Raw genomic sequence first — 16,337 nt, forward strand, 5'->3', positions numbered from 1 at the left:
GAACGACCGGATACGCCCCCGCCCCAGTCAGTGAGTGCGTCTGGATCCCCCGCCCTCCAGCTTTCCAGTCAATGGTCGGCCCCTCTAGACGGTTGGATCAGTCCACTGAGCGGGGTGGGGGTAAATCACAACTGCAGGGGAAGGGGCTGTTGACGGTTGCCTCACTGCGACGTCACTCACACGGTGAGTGAGCGGTGCGCGGCAGCCCAGGGCTTTGAGCCGCGTGCGCTGGTAGCGCGGCCATATTAGTTGGGCCTTCTCTCCCCCCCCACCCCAAAGCGCGCTGACTGGCGGCTGCAGCGCAGGTCCATCACCAGCCTAGGGCCCGGGAACCACCGGACCCTTATAGCCGAGGCCTAGAACTGCCCCCATCCAACCCTCCTGCTCTTGGGCTCAGGCCTGGTCCCAAGCCCCGTCTAATCAGAAACTCAGCTCTGACCCCTCGTAGAGGGGAGTCTACCCCGGACCCCTACAGCCTGGGGTTTACAGTCCCAGCAACCCATATCTAGACTTGCCCCCTTTGAAAGGCTAAAGCCCGCAACCCCCACCAACCCCGCGGCAGTGCCCTAATCTACCCCCCCCCCCCGCCAGACAATATGGAGGCAGCACCTACAGGTAAGTGATATCGAAGGACTCCCCGTGACTCAAACCCTCACTTGGGTGCCTGGGAGGTGCTTACAGGTTAGCAGGTGGCACCTCCTGTATTTTCAACCGTTTTCGCCCTTACTTCTTAAACTCCAGATGTGGGAAGACTGCAGCACCTTTAGTTGCACACAAAATTTAATACTGGATCTCTCAGTATACTGTGACAATAACGACAGTAATGCAAAGCTTTAGACTCACATTAACAAAAAAGACCTAGCGAACTAAGTTATTTCTCTGACAACTGGCAAATTGATTAAAAAAGCAGTCAAGCTGGTGAAATACAAGGCAGGTGATAACCACAGCCATATACCAAAGCATAGAACTGCCTTCCAAAGGAACATCGGAGCCTGGCCTCCCGAGCAGTAAAGTTCAGAGTAGCTGCATGTCCTCAGTGCCCTTGAGTGCTTGCCCATTGAACTGGAGGCAATAAGTAGTTGTGTGCTACAGCCTGGTTAAAGGGCCCATCATGAAGGGATGGGTGTTGGTGTGTAAGGTTGATAATACCAATTACGAAAGTCTGAATTCTCTACCCAAAATTGAATCGTTGCTAGAGAGCAAAGCATGGCTGTGCTAATCTGTTCAGCCTTCATTAGGTTTATTAAGAGCAAGTTCCTTCAGTTCACAGTTCTTATTGTACTGGGCAGTGGACAATAAACATTTGTTATTTAATCACTGTGATCTAATGCATATTCATCCTCCAAATAAAGGTGGCAAAGCAAGACATTTTTTCCTTTGTTGCAATATAATCTATTCAATTGTGGATGTTCTCAGTTTTTCCCAGATTTAAAAAAAAGGAGAAGTATTTTTTTTCCTAAAAAGTGTAAAATTTATTTTCGAACAAAGGTGCGCTTCCTAATGCAGGAACGGAAGAGTGATTTCGACAGGCAGGCCGCGTTCTTTCAGAAGTAATTTTGAAGGAGCGCTGTTTGTGTGTAGCTGCTCCCTGGGATCTTTCAAAATAGGCCCTGCTTTTGAAATTATTTGCAAAGGAACTTCCTAGTGTAGCTGCTGCCTAATAGTTCTATATCAAGGCATCCTTCAGTCTGTGTAGACTGTGGATCGTGCCCTTCGTAACTCCATTTAAGATCGTCATTTGCAGCGTTGACTGTGACTGCGGAGGACCACACAAGAGTGACAGTCTTTGCTACATCTGCTGCATATGTAAATATGTAAACTATGCTGCTGCCTAATAGTTCTGTGTACAACAATTTCATTAATTAATAAATTAGGATTCAGAGCTTTACCATTTTGATCTTTAAATCTCTGACTTGCTGGAGTTTTTAATTGTCTAAAAATGTCTGGGATTTTAATACAGGTTGAACATCTTTTATCCCAGATTCTCTGGTCTGGCAACATTTGTGGTTTGGCAGGACCACTGTGTTCCTGAAGTTCCAGCCACAGAAGTTGCTAGGGGCTGGGGGCCCAGCTAGTCTGGCAGGCAGCCTCCCCTCTCTGGGAGCAAAGCTGCTGCTGGCCCCTGGCAGGGAGCCCGGCAGCCAGGGGCACAATGCTGCTGGAGCCCTGACAGCCAGGGGCTCAGAGTCATTGCCAGCCCAGGCCGGGAAGCTCAAGCAGCCAGGGGCACAGAGCAGCTGCCAGACCCAGCCAGGGAGCCGCTGCACGGAGATGCATGAGCGGTGGATGGAGAGGACGGAGCTTCTGTCTGCATGCCGGAGAAAATCGGTTCATGTGCCACTCGTGGCACGTGTGCCAGAGGTTGCTGACCCCTGAGTTAGAGAGTAGGGCAGGTTCTGGAGTGACCTAGACATATTGAAGGATTGAGTGAAAAGCAATCTGATGAAGTTCACCAACAGTCCTGTACTTCGGATGCAAGGATCCCATGCACTGCTACAGGCTGAGGATTGACTGGATAAGTAGAAGTTCTGGAGAAAAGGACCTGGTGATTACAGTGGCTGAGGGATTATCTCAGACAGGATGATTAACATCCCCACCTCTCACTGCCTTTCATCAATCCTATTGGATTTGACAGTTTTTCTTGCAATTTTTATTTTATTTTATTTTATTTTATTTTAGGTCCTCTATACTTGTAAATGTCAGTCTGTATTGGAAATGAAATTGATCTGGAAAAGTGGGTCTGTCCCACAAAAGCTCATCACCGAATAAATCATTTTGTTAGTCTTTAAAGTGTTACATTTCTGCTGCTTTGGTTTTTTTTGGAGGGATATGAGTCAACAGTGTGCCCTTCTTTCCAAGAAGGCTAATGACATACTGGGCCACATGAGTAGGAGCATTGCCACCAGACTGAAGAAAGTGATTATTCCCACTGCTTAATGCTTGCGAGGCCAAATCAGGAGTACTACATCCAGTTTTGGGCCTCCCACTACAGAAAGGATGTGGAGAGATGCCAGCAGAAGGCAGTGGCCTTGGCACATGACTTATGAGAAGAAGCTGACAGAAATGGACTTATTTAGGTTGCAAAAGAGAAGAGTGACAGGGGATTTGCTAGCATCCATCAACTACCTAAAGGGCGGGGAGGGGGGTGGGGTGTGTTTCAAAGATATAGACAGGCTATTCTCAGTGGTAGCAGATGACAGAACAAGAAGCAAAGGTTTTAAGTTGCATTGGGGGAGATCTGTGTTTGCTATGAGGAAAAACTATTAGCAGGATGGTGAAGTACTGGAATGGTTTACCTAGGGAGGTGGTGAAATCTCTATCCCCAGAGGTTTTTAAGGCCAGTGTTGACAAAGCCCTGGCTGGAATGTTTTAGATGGGGTGGGTCTTGCTTTGAACAGTGAGTTCGACTAGATGACCTCGTGGCATATTTACCAACCTTAATCTTCTATGATTCTGTGCCACAAAGCAGCTGATCATAGCTCAATCTAGCATTACAATAACTATTTTCAGGCAAGCATTGTTTTCCTACATTTCTTTTTATTTAAAATATATATGAACATACAAACATTCCAAATAGCAGTCCTATGGAATCATGAAAACAAAACAAACCACTGCATTCCTTAAGAATGCATTGTGTCAGTACAGGATTTCTCCTCATTACTTTAGTTTACTACTGTTACATTCAAACCCATATCTTTTTTCCAGCTATAACTTCTATAACTAAACTATGAGACTCATTTGTCCAAAATTTATCAGAAAACAAAGAGCCCAAGCATAAACCACAGTTTGCAAACATCTTAATCTAAAATAACTAACATAAAACTAAATAATTCTGTTAGTTACTTCTTGCCATTGTACCCTTACTGGGTTTGTGAATTACTAAGACTATTGCTCTGTTGTGATCTCGTCATCAGTTGTAAGTGCTAGCAATTTAACAAGAGAAACAGACAGGTCTATTTTACCAATAGGCGGTACAAGCATATCATACGTTTTTTGCAATATACATGTATTTGTAAAGATATAAAGTATAATATGTTACCTCAGAAATTTGCACAAATATGATTGCAGTGTAACCAGCTACATTTTGTTCCAGCTATACTGGTGTAAATTGGAATGATCTCCAGTAAAATCAGTGGAGCTCCTCCAACTCTACACGTGTAACTGACAGTAGAATGTAATCCAATGTAGATAAAGACAATTGTACCTATCCAGTTATTTCCTATGCTAGGTTTTTTTTTTTGCATTAATTTTTTCAGCTTTGAACTCTGAAGTGAGTTTATGAATCATTTACCTGCTGCTTTCAACAGTGCCAGCCCAGGCCACTCACTTGTTCACTAATCCCTCAGGTACCATATTTTTCCCCAGGGCTGTACCTATCTATGGGAAGCATTCACCTTGAAAATGCTTACGACTCTCACCTCATCATCTTTAAAATCCATCCTGAAACCTACCCTGTCATGATGCCATTTGTTTTCTTCTGACTTTTCCCTCTCAAATCCACTTCTGCCCTACCTTGTCTGTACCATCCACTTGTTGAATCCCATCTGAGACCTAGACTTTAAAGCTCTCTGGGGAAAGGAATATGTTTTCTTTTTTTGGAACATGCCTAGCATAATGGGATTGGGATACCTTGTGCTACAGTAATAGACAATTAATAATAATGACAACAGTGGATGTAAGTGAGTCGTTCAGTAGATGCAGCAAGTGGCAAAGAACCATAGCATGCGATTTGGGGATAAATTCTGCTCTCGTCTATATCTGTTTAATTGCTTTGAAAGCCAGAAGTTACTCCAGATTTACAGTGATGCAACAGAGCAGAGTTTGACCTGCAGTTTCTCCAACATTAAAGATCTCTTTTTTGTCAGTACAGTGGAGCTGCAATTAATGGTGATAGCTTCATCCACAAATGTGTGTGAGAGAGAGGGTTTTAAATAAAATTTGTATTAATAGATTAGGAATATGTTAAATCAGTGGATTTCAAAGCATGGTCCAAGGACCACTTGTGGTTTGCAACTGTTTTGCAGGTGGTCTGCAGTCTTGCAGCTTGGCCCCCCTTCCCCTGCAGCAGGATGCAGCATTTCAGCACCCACCATTCTCCGCCCCCCACCAAGTTTGGAGTGCCACTTTCAGCTTCCTGCTGCATTAGAGAGTCCCAAGCCTTGAGGGCCCGATCCAGCTCATGGGGGAGGAAGTGGCTGTGTGTGCTGATTCTCACCCTAGCTGGGGGAAGGCAGCACAGGAAACCACTTGCCTGGAGGCTTTCCCCGCTGCTCATTGGCTGGAATTGTGTCCAATGGGAGAAGCAGGGGAGCAGAGGCAGGTAAGCGCCACGACATGCCCAGACTCCACACTACCATCTCCCTCATACATACACCCTCTCCCCACCCCCTCCTACAGTTTCCCACCCAGACCTCCTCAGTTCCCTCCTGTCCAGACCCACCAACCCCCTCCTGCATCCAATCTCCTGCCCAGACCCCACCACCCTCAGCCCACTCCTCCACCCTGCCTCCTACCCAGACCTCACTTACAGATAAGTGAATGCATTTTGTCATCATAGGTGCTTGGCTGATGGTCCACAGAAAGATTTGTGTTAATCAGGGTGCACCACAGGCCAAAAAGTTTGAGAACCACTGCTTTAAACCAACAGTGATGGAAACAGTCAATCATTTAATATTTTGGAAAACACATTATTAGGCTATGTCGATGGCCCAAGGTTTATAGGTTCCAGGCTTATCTTTGGGAATCTGAAAGAAATAAAGAGACAAAAATCATAGTTTTTTTTAAGTCTGACATTGTTAAACAAGCAAATTCATTGTAATCTGTGATCCCAAAATGTTTTCCTTTCATCCATGTAGATGTCACTGCCCATGCTAATCCATGTTTTCACACCTTGATCATAATGGACTGTAAAATAGCCATCACCTTAAATAGCTTGTGGAAGATTTTTAACCATATATTTAATCAAAATCAAGGTCCAATAACACAAGTGGATGCCTGTCTTCTCACCAATGAGCTCATAGTGCAAAGAGCTCAAGTTAGACAGAAAAGTTGGCAGCAGAGTTTCCACTACACCATGTGATACTACGCCACAGAAGTCATGACATCTACAGGAAAATCCCACAGATCTATGGACATTCTTAGAGGGTTGGGGGTGAACGTCCGTGCAGAGCCTTAGACCTTGCACGGTTTACTCTGCTGGCAGCATGGCTGCACTGGAAACTCCTCTCTCTTGGTTTCCCTGTTTACAGTTTGCCCCAGCTTCCCCTGTGGAAAGGTGTGGAGTGAAAGTTAATGTTGCCCAGCAATAATTTACTGTGGAAAAGTCCTGAAGGGGCCCAGCATGACAGGGCCACAACAATCAGCTCTTCCCATTAGCATGCCCCTCCCCATGCTCTACCATGCTTCCCCCTTAATCCACACAAGATGTGCAAAGCAGAATTTCCATGTGGAAGTTTAGAGGGGTAGGGGAGTACATACATTATTTTGGGTCTCCCTAAGCTTCTTGTCTCTGATTTTAAAAAGAGCTGAAATCCCACTGCTTTATCCCAAATCAGAAGGAAATCTCAAATGAGCAGATGTGGCCCACAGACTTGGTGTCATGACCAAAACAAGGTGATTTGCCTGTGGTAAAGGAAATGCATTAGATGCTAGAGATGACTAAAATACAAATGGGAATTAATCAGGATAATACGGTTTCCTAGGCAGACTGTCAGCCTGGAAGGATGCGACAAAACAGTCTATTTACACCTCAGAACTGGGACTCTCATAAAGTTTCCTGGAAAAGAACCATGGACCCCTCCTGATCTTTGGTTTCACTGCCGTGAAGTTTATACAGCCAGGCTATATAGATGCATCCATATTTTTGTAGGGTGATTATCTACAAGTAAAATAAAAATTTGCCTGTAAAAATGGACTTGCACCTTAGCAATTTTTTTTAATGAAATCACATTTTATTTTACAAGTTAATGGGATTTTTTTCACACAGCCTTGCTATTATTGTGTGCAGCAGCTATATGTAACCCTTCTCCACCAAGCCCATCCAGCCCTGTTTGCCACCCACCAGTCTATGCTGCAACATATACAATTACAATCTATATTCAATGGGGACCACATCTGAAATAAATTTTTCCTCACTTCTCCACTTGGCCTTCAAAGATGACATTTCATCATCCTGCACCTTGGAAGTAAATGAGCAATACATTTATTTCCATGAAAACTGCATGACAGCTAACCTTGGTAGATAGCACTCCACAAGGCTTGGAGTGAGAGAAACTTCATTAGACAGGCGATTAATCTAGTAGTTATGTTTTGCCTCTAGAAAGTGTGGTATTATTTTGTTTTATATCTAACCTTTTGTTTCCATTATTCTTACTCTTATCACCTGAAACTTTGGTAACAAACATATCCTTGTTTTCACTACAGACACATCTAAGTGCTTTGATATGAAGCTAGTTGCTAAGTCTGAGTTGAGTCATTCCAGCTGGCAGGTACACTGTTCCTCTGTGGACAGCAGCCCAGGTATTTCTGTGAATGTTCGGTGGAGGAGGGGCTAGACACTACAAGGAAACTCTTCAAAGGGGTTTGGGGATTTGGGTATACCTATTGTTAATCCGCAAAACAAATCAAAGGCTGTCATAGACCGGAGTGTAGTGTTTGAGTGACTACCAGGCTGGCACTTACAGGGAGCTGACACCAAGTTATGCTCAGCTAAGTCTCCCTCCAGCTGGAGGCAAGTGAGTAACAAGATGACTTATGGGCCTGTGGACCCCAAGAACTGTCACAGCTTCTTAGCATCATTGCAGTTTAAGTAGATTTTATTCAGAGTTATTTTTAGTAAACTCATGGACAGGTCACAGTTAGTAAACAAACAGTCCACAGCCCGTGACCTGTGCATGATTTCTGATGGCCAGGGGATGCTGCAGATGCTTGGTGTGGGAGTTGGCAGCAGTGGCTCAGGGGCACCATGGGGAATGGGTGCAGGTGCTGATGCAGCAGCCAGAGGCCCCTGCTGCTGGTGGTGAGGTGTCTTAATGGGACTGGCAGGCTTCTTACCTGTCTCTGCTTGATTCCCTGGAATTCCCTGTCCCTCAGCTCCTAAGCTGGAGACATATCCAGACAGCTGTGTGTGCTGCCTCCACACTGAGCACCAGCTTCACAGCTCCCACTGGTGAGGAATTACAACCAGTGGGAGATGCAGGGGCAGCACGTGTAGGTAGAAACATTGTGTAGAGCTGCCTGGCTCCACCTCTGCCTAGGTGCTGAGAGAGGGATGTGTCAGCACTTCTCTGGAATCCCTTGAGGTGAACCCCACCCAGAGCTCTCACACCCCTCATGTACCCCAGCCCTGAACCCACTCACAAACTCCTGCTGCTGCTGAGGTGGGGGGACACGGGGTGGAGACTGTCCCATCTGTGGCCAGTGCGATTGGCCAATGGGCTGCCCAAGCTGTACTGGCTGTTGCAGAAATCACAGAGGTCTCAAAAAGTCACAGAATCCATTACATCTGTGGCCTTTGTGACAATAATGATTAGAAATTAGTAATTCAGTGACTCAAATTTTTGTGTTGGTGATCACTTTCACATAGCAAGCCTTTGAGTGTGACACCTCCTGCCCTTACAAATTAAAAACACTTTTAAAAATATTGAACAGTACTGTAAATGCTTGAGGCAAAGCAAGATTTGGGCTGGAGGCTGACAGCGCCTGACCCCTCTGCATTATTACCTTGTGACCCCCTGAGGGATCACAGCTCCAGTTTGAGAACTTCTGAACTAATTCATAGATTCCAAGCCTAGAAGAGATGACTGTGATCATCTAGTCTGATCCCCTGTGTAAAACAGGCCATAGAGCTTTCCCAAAGTAACATCTAGAATGTCTTTTGAAAAAAACATTCAAACTTGAGGAGCAGATGTAGGTTCAGACCAACATTTGGTCATGGTAAAACTCAAGTTCAAGCTCAAGAGGTACACCACAACAGTGACCAAGCCGACACTGAGGTTCAGCATGGAGCAGCTGAAGGAGTTAGACACAAGAGCTGGTTTCCAAGTGGAACTGTCCAACAGATAAGTACTTCTGATAAACCTCACTCCAAAAGATGCTACCATGGAATAAATTTGGGTACACACCAATACAGCCTGGAAAGAAACCTGTGATAAAACATTGGGAAAGAGGACAAAGCATCACAAAGAATGGATCACAGAAAACTCTGAGAAAAGTGAAGGAATGAAAGGACGGAAAAGCAGCAGCCAACAACAGCAAAACAAGAGCAGCTAAAGTGGAAGCTCAGAGATTGTATTCAGAAGCCAACAAAAATGTTAAAAAGGCTGTAAAATGGGATAAGAAGAACTTTGTGGAAAACCTTGCACAACAAGCCAAACAAGCTGCAGGACAGAGAAACTTGAAAGAGCTCTATAACATCACAGAGAAGCTAGCTGGGTCACGATGTACAGTGGAACAGCCAGTAAAGGATAAGAAGGGGCATGTGCTGACAAACCCAGGTGAGCAGCCTAGTAGATGGAAAAAATACTTTGAAGAGCTACTGAACCACCCTGCCTACACAGAACCTCCCAAGTTACCACCTGCAAATATACCACTGCAAATGAACAGCAGCAGAACTACAAAATAAGAAGTGGAAAAGCACCTGGTCCAGACAATGTCCCCGAAGAAGCAATCAAGGCAGGTAGTGAGACATCAGTCAACATGATGTATAACCTATTTGGGACAATTTGGGACTCGGAAGAGATCCCACAAGACTAGAAACATGGCTACCTTGTCAAGCATCCAAAGAAAGACTACCTGAAGGAATGCAGGAACTGGAGGGGCATCACATTACTGTCTATTCCAGGAAAAGTGTTCAGAAGGATTCTCTTGGAGAGAATGAAGACAGAATTCGATAGACAGCTCAAGGAAGAACAGGCCAGCTTCCAAAGCGAGAGATCCTTTACTGGCCAAATAGCAACTCTCAGAGTGATCATGGAACAGTTGCTCAAGGGTAACTTGCTCCTGTATGTAACCTTCATAGACTTTGGAAAAGCCTTTGTCAGCATTGATAGAGAAACTTTGTGGAAATTGCTGCAACACCAAGGCATCCCATCCAAAATTATTAACATGATTGATTCAGCGCATGAGCCCTTGACTTGCCAAGGTATTTACAATGGTGTCTTGATAGACTCCTTCAGGATACTGTCAGGAGTCCAACAAAGGTGCCTATTGTCACCTTTCCTGTTCTCGATCACAATGGGCTGGATTCTGAACCGGACAAGAGATGGCCATCAACGGGGCAGTGAGTGGACACTTTTCAAACAGCTAGAGGATATTGATTTTGCTAATGATGTCACCCTCCTTTCACACCAATGTGAAAGGAGGAAAGAAAAGGTCACAACACTATACAAAACTGCCTCAATGACTAGACTGAGCATTAACAAGGGAAAGACCAAGACAATGAGGATCAGCTAGTCCAACAATACCACTATTACACTGGGAGGGGATGACCTGGAAGATGTGGAGCACTTAACTTACTTGGGGAGTATTATGGGCATAGGTGGAGGAACAGATAAGGATACTGGTGCCAGGATAGGGAAAGCGATGGCTGCACTTAAGACTCTCCGTCCCATATGGTGTTCACAAATAACATTTGTGAAGACAAAACTGCAGATCTTCAAATGTGAAGAGTGCGCTCTTATATGGACGCGAGACCTGGCATACTAGAAAGTCTTCAAATCACAAGCTACAGACATTCATAAAACAGATGCCTGAGGTACATCTGTCACATCAAATGGCAAGACTTTGTCACAAATGAGGAGCTTTGGAACAGAACAGGACAAGAACCAATTGATATTGAAATCAAGAGAAGAAAGTGGAGATGGCTAAACCACACTCTGAGAAAACCGTCATCCAGCATAGTCCATCAAGCACTCAGTGGAACCCACAAAGAAAACGTAAAAGAGGAAGACCTCAGACAATGTGGAGAAGGTCTACTGAGATTGAAGGACAACAACTGGGGTACTTGTGGAGCCAGCTAGAAGTTTTGTCCCAAGACAAAGTGAAGTGGAGGAGACTTGTAGATGACCTGTGCTCCACACGGAGTACAAGGGTTAAGTTGTAGTAGTAGCAGATAGAGTATCTACCATGATGCCTGGTAAATTGTTCCACTAGTTAATTGCTTGCACTGTTAAAAATGTACCCCATATTTCTAGTGAGAATTTTCCAGGCTTTATCTACCAGCCATTGGATCATGTTATACTTTTGTCTAATAGATTAAAGAGTCCAGAATCAAATATCTGTTCCCCAGGTAGGTGCTGGCAGTCTGTGGTTGTCACCCCTTACCTTTCTCTTTGTCAAACTAAATAGGTTCCGTAACTTGAATCTACCCCTACCACATATTTTCCAATCCTTTAATCAGTCTTGTGTTACTTCTCTGAAGCCTCTCCAATTTATCAACATCTTCCTTGAATTGTGGGCACTGGAACTGGACAAAGCATTCCAGCAGTGGTCAAACCAGTGCCAAATACAGCGGGAAAATACGTTCTCTGCCCTCGCTTGACATTCCTCAATTTATCCATTCTAGGATAGCATTGCCCCTCCGACCAAAGGGGCTGTAGTGGGAGGTGATTATCCATAGTGTCCTCCAAATAACTCTCAGTCATTGCTTTCTAGGACTCTCCCATCCTATACATATAGCATACATCTAATGTTGTGCAGGGAATTAATTCCCTCCCAACTTGTAGGCAGACAATGGGGTAACAAGGATGCACTTTCAGGACTATTATTTTCAAATGCTGCCCCTCTGTGCCCCTGGATCAAGCAGTTTGGGCCACTGGATTCACTGTATCCAGCCTGCCTACAACAGCCTCCTCATTCTGACACTTTTAGCCAGTGTCCTACCTCCAACAGGGAGTTTGAGTGGCCCAGAGGGGTTTCTGTTGTGTCTCCATCCCAGTTGTAGTTCACCCTGAATGAAAAGGGCAGGGTTGCTTGTTGCATCATGCTACGTGCTTAATGGTGCGGGGAGAATAGCTCAGTGGTTAGCCATTGGCCTTTCAAACCCAGGGTTGTAAGTTTTATCCTTGAGTGGGCCTTTTCAAGGTTCTGAGGCAGGTCAGATTAAAAAAAACAATCTGTTGAGGATGGTGATAGGTCCTACTGTGAGTTCAGGGGACTGGACTCGATGACCTCTCAGGTTCCTTCCAGCTCTGTGAGATATGCATATCTCCATCCACTTTGAAACAGAACATGCTATGGTGTGTTTACACCTAAGCAAGCAGAGAGAGAGACTCCATAGCTAACACTGGCAAGCAATGCCTGCACACACATCATTCACAAGACACTAATTTAAGAAGAAAGCTTTAAATAAGCAGGCACTTACAGCCTGGTTTTATTACTCCCCAGCAACAAAACAGAACGTATTTTCCCATCCCAAAAAAGGATGGTTAGTTTAGTTTGCTTTACTGTTTAGATACTGCTTTTGCTATAAAGTAGTGGCTTATCCTTTGCCATTGATGTGGTTTGGCTTCCACATTTCATTCCATTCCTTTTACTGCAGACTGTAAATGGACAAAGATTTTTGGCAAGTGACAATGTGCTAAGTAAGGCCAGATGTGTCAAGGTCAGGTCATACCTGTAAGTTAAAGAACACAGAGTGGGGATTAATACAGCAGAAATCCTGCAAAACTTGTCCAGCTCTGTCAGGTGGCAGAAAATGTGACATCATGCACTGCTCCCTCGAACTATATAGAAGTCCTTCTGTGTAAACCCTGTGTGTTTTGGGCTCTGTGAGTTTGGAAGAAGAATAGAGAGAGGACAGGGACAGGGGCATGTTGAGTCATGCTACATAACAGTTGAGCAAACCCACAGAAATTAGCTCTGTCCCACTGTGACTGGATGTACACCCTAAAAACAGTATTGTAATCATCATTGTATAGAGCATGTCTTCCAAGGCATTATTGGAAAACTCATGATTTCCTGGTTGGCATTGTTGTGCTAAATATGTGTGGTAGCATTTTATGAAGTTACAGGATTCCCCAGAACAGTGCGATTAACACGTTTAAAATGCCACAGCCCTGCCCCAACAGAAGTTTGCAGATAGCTCTGTCCTAAACGAAGGACTAGCCTTAATTTGCATTTAAAGAGTAAGGAAAGTCATCAAGAAGGAAGGGGAGACAAATTAAATTCAAACAGGTGAAAAAAGCAGCAGGGACTATCTTTCAACATAGACTCTGGCTCCTAGTTTTCAACTGGAAATAGGAGGGGGCTGACACTATGGAAAGAGGGACAAACACTTCCCTCTCTGGAGAGTGTAGAGGCAGGTCCTGACTTGAGAGTTTGGTTGGGAAGCATGCTGAAAGTATGCAGTGTGAAACTTTGCTTGACTCCAGTAATCGTTAAGTTAGGCATTAATAATTGTTATTTTTATTTTTCTTGTAACCCTTTCTGACTTTCGTGCTCATTACTTGTACTCACTTAAAACCTCTCCCTTTGTAGTTAATAAATTCATATTACAATCTAATCAAGTGTGTTCCAGCTCAAGTATAGGGGTAATTGCATTTGGGGCAAAAAGTTATGTGCATAGTATTTCCTTCAAGGAATAATGGACTCAATGTTTGCATTTCCAGGAGAGGACTGCACAGTACAGGACATATGTTTCTGAGGGAAAATCAGAGATGGGAAGTGTTTTGGGGTCACCTGAGGTAAATTTCAAAGCTGAAAAGAGCCAATATGTGGCTGGCTGGTTGCAGCACACAGATGTAGCTAGAAGTGACTTATATGCAGGAGGCTATTTCTGAGGTGCAAAGCATTGTAAATAGCATGGCAGGTTACATGGCAGGAGTGACATAAGTTTGGATTGTACCTGATATAGCATACCCACAGATTCCTGCTTTATGCTACCAAATCCTGTAAGGGGGGAAGGTCCTGGCGGAAATAGAGCAGTGAAGGCACAGCTCAGAATGCAGGCCATGCAGAATGTCAGGAGGGGACAGAGTCAGGCTGAATTCTCCAGTTCTCTGTGGATGCCTTGAGTTTGCAGCAGATCTCTGGACGTCCACCAGGTTTGAGGGCCAGGCCTCCCCCAGTTTGTACTGACAAACCCTTGCCTGAAGGGAGCTCTTAGAGGGGAAGCGGAATGTTCTGAGTAACATTTGCTCTGCTCTGGTATTTCCCATGAGACGACAAAATCTAGGCTTGTAGCTTCTATCATATTCTCTCCTACCTCTTCTATCTGTGCCAAGCCTGGTATATTTTGTTTGTTTCAAAGACACAGTAGCACTGGCAGGGGAACTGCTCTCACCCCTCTGCTGTGCCAGTGGTGGTGCTATTGCAACTCACTGCAACCTTTGAAAAACTGGCCATGTGAATCTAGATACCTAAAGAGCCAGAAAGTTCCCTGGTAGGATTTTCAAAAATACCCGAGCGGGTTAGGTGTGTAAGTTCCATTGAAATCAAGGGGCCAGAGGAGATCAGTGGGAGTTAGGCAACTGAACTGTGTTATACTTTTCAAAATCCCACTCGGAGTCCATCTGCAACTTTAAGTCCTAGTTACCTTTGCACATTTCATTCTAGTGATTCGCTTCTGAAACTGTTTGAAGCCAAAGTCAAAAACAGCTTTTATAAAATGCAACAAGCTACAAAATAAAGAAAATGAAAGATACAACTGCTTCTCATCAGGAGCTACTAGAGTAGGTAAAATAAACAAAAAATATCTCAAGCAAGAAGAACTGATTCTCTTAGACATTCCAGGGGCAGAAGGGGCCATTGTGATCATCATCATTATTCTCTTCCCTGACTTGGTTTGTTAGTGTCAGGCTGTATTTGTACTTATCCCTCTGTAGACTGGTGACATGAGTTTCCTTTTGACTTAATCTACTATATCAAGAGACTGTGTAAAGTACTATTAAGGTCTTCTGGAGGGAAAGTGCTACATAAATTCAAGGCATTATTGATGAAGAAACTAACAGATCAATAGGGCCAGAACCTGATTTAGCCAACTCCCTATTTTATGATTGCTCACGTCTAACTCTCGGTATATGCTGCACTAGCAAAACAAGCAAGCAAACAAAAATTATAGACATCTGAAAAGCAGGCTCTAGTGAGTGTAATACAGTATGTAAAAAGATGCAGCTCAATGATCAGTTTGTGGGAACAGAAAATAATTCAAATTGAAGACAGGAACTAAGGAAGAGGAGGCGGCTAACGCAGTGATGTTTCCAAAGAATTAATAACCATCCATTACCATCTCCGTAAAGTTGTCAGTACAGGCCATTCGAATCTGCTCCACAGTCAAGGGGCTGTTCAGGGTGAAGGTACCAGTTAATCCTCTTTCCTTCCGCACAGCAGCCACTGCATCTCGGATAGCAAAGAACACAGAACATCCCAGGAACAGCCCAGCTTCGCCCATCCCCTGAGAGAACAAAGGCAGACACAAAGGTTTGCTTTTGAAACTGATTGACAACAGGGGGCCAAATCCTTAGTGGCAAAAATAGAGAGAGCTCCATTGAAACTAGATTAGCATATACCTGACCAATTGATGTCAATGGAGCTAGGCTAATTTGTACGGCCTGAGGAGCTGGCCCAGACACTTAAGTATTATACAAACACAGCTAGACACAGTAAATCTCCTCAGGTCTTTAAGTGCCACAGGCTTCAGAAATGTTAAAGACTGGGATTTAACTGATCATGTTTTTTTTTTTATAGTTTACAGCACATCTCCGCTATAAGGAAAGGCTCACTCTGAATGAATTTGCATCTTTCACACTGCAAAATAATAAAATAATTCAGAACGTTCAGCATGAATACACCTTTATTCTGCCCAAATTCCTTACAAGTGGATATCATTCTAGTTCCTGATTACATAGTTTTTCTTGGAGAGATTAAATAATACACTGTGATAGTTCAGTCTTAAGCAGCCTCTCCATTAGAAAATGTCTATTTGGTCTAAAGCAGAAGGCATCCAAAATTCCCATGCCTCAGATGAAATTCTGTCAAATAATTGGGTGAGACACTGGACATCTGCCTCTTCTGTCAGCACAAGACCTAACACCATCACAGTTTAAACTTTAGTCTGAGGCAGTAACTGGTGCATCTGTGCCGCACTGGCACACTCGACTCTCAGTCTCAGATAAAGCTTTTCTAAGTATTAAGTACATAGGAAGAAAAAAAGTAAAAATGTCAAAATTAGTGTATAAAAATTACCCATTTTCTCACCGTGGGTGAACTTTAAAAGGTCCTTCTGGTTCTAGATGTATTACTGCTGCCTTTGGTGTTTCCCGTTTTAAGTTCAGGGAACATCTCTGATATACCTGCAATATTGCAACAGCTGGAAAGCACCTTCTAACTACATACACTAC

At 44.1% G+C, this 16,337-nt stretch overlaps 1 protein-coding gene and 1 long non-coding RNA gene across 4 annotated transcripts in view; one reads left to right on the forward strand and one right to left on the reverse strand.

Annotated features, from left to right (window-relative positions):
* The first annotated feature begins 77 nt into the window (after positions 1 to 77).
* LOC142017198 (uncharacterized) overlaps positions 78 to 16,337 on the forward strand; it is a 30,318-nt gene continuing 14,058 nt past the window's right edge. The window contains exon 1 of the long non-coding RNA XR_012646481.1: positions 78 to 183. This is a non-coding gene — a long non-coding RNA (uncharacterized LOC142017198). The remainder of the gene's footprint in view (positions 184 to 16,337) is intronic.
* The window catches only part of LOC142017196 (aldehyde oxidase 2-like), a 107,994-nt gene continuing 97,278 nt past the window's right edge, over positions 5,622 to 16,337 (reverse strand). For all 3 annotated transcript variants that reach the window (XM_075001913.1, XM_075001912.1, XM_075001915.1), the window contains 2 exons: positions 15,224 to 15,391; positions 5,622 to 5,744 (listed from right to left, as the gene is read on the reverse strand). In XM_075001913.1, coding sequence (XP_074858014.1) covers positions 5,691 to 5,744; positions 15,224 to 15,391 — 222 coding nt within the window. In that variant the 3' untranslated portion in view covers positions 5,622 to 5,690. The remainder of the gene's footprint in view (positions 5,745 to 15,223; positions 15,392 to 16,337) is intronic.

The sequence above is a fragment of the Carettochelys insculpta genome, chromosome 8 (genome assembly GCF_033958435.1).
Source record: "Carettochelys insculpta isolate YL-2023 chromosome 8, ASM3395843v1, whole genome shotgun sequence".
Classification (NCBI taxonomy): Eukaryota; Metazoa; Chordata; order Testudines; family Carettochelyidae; genus Carettochelys; species Carettochelys insculpta.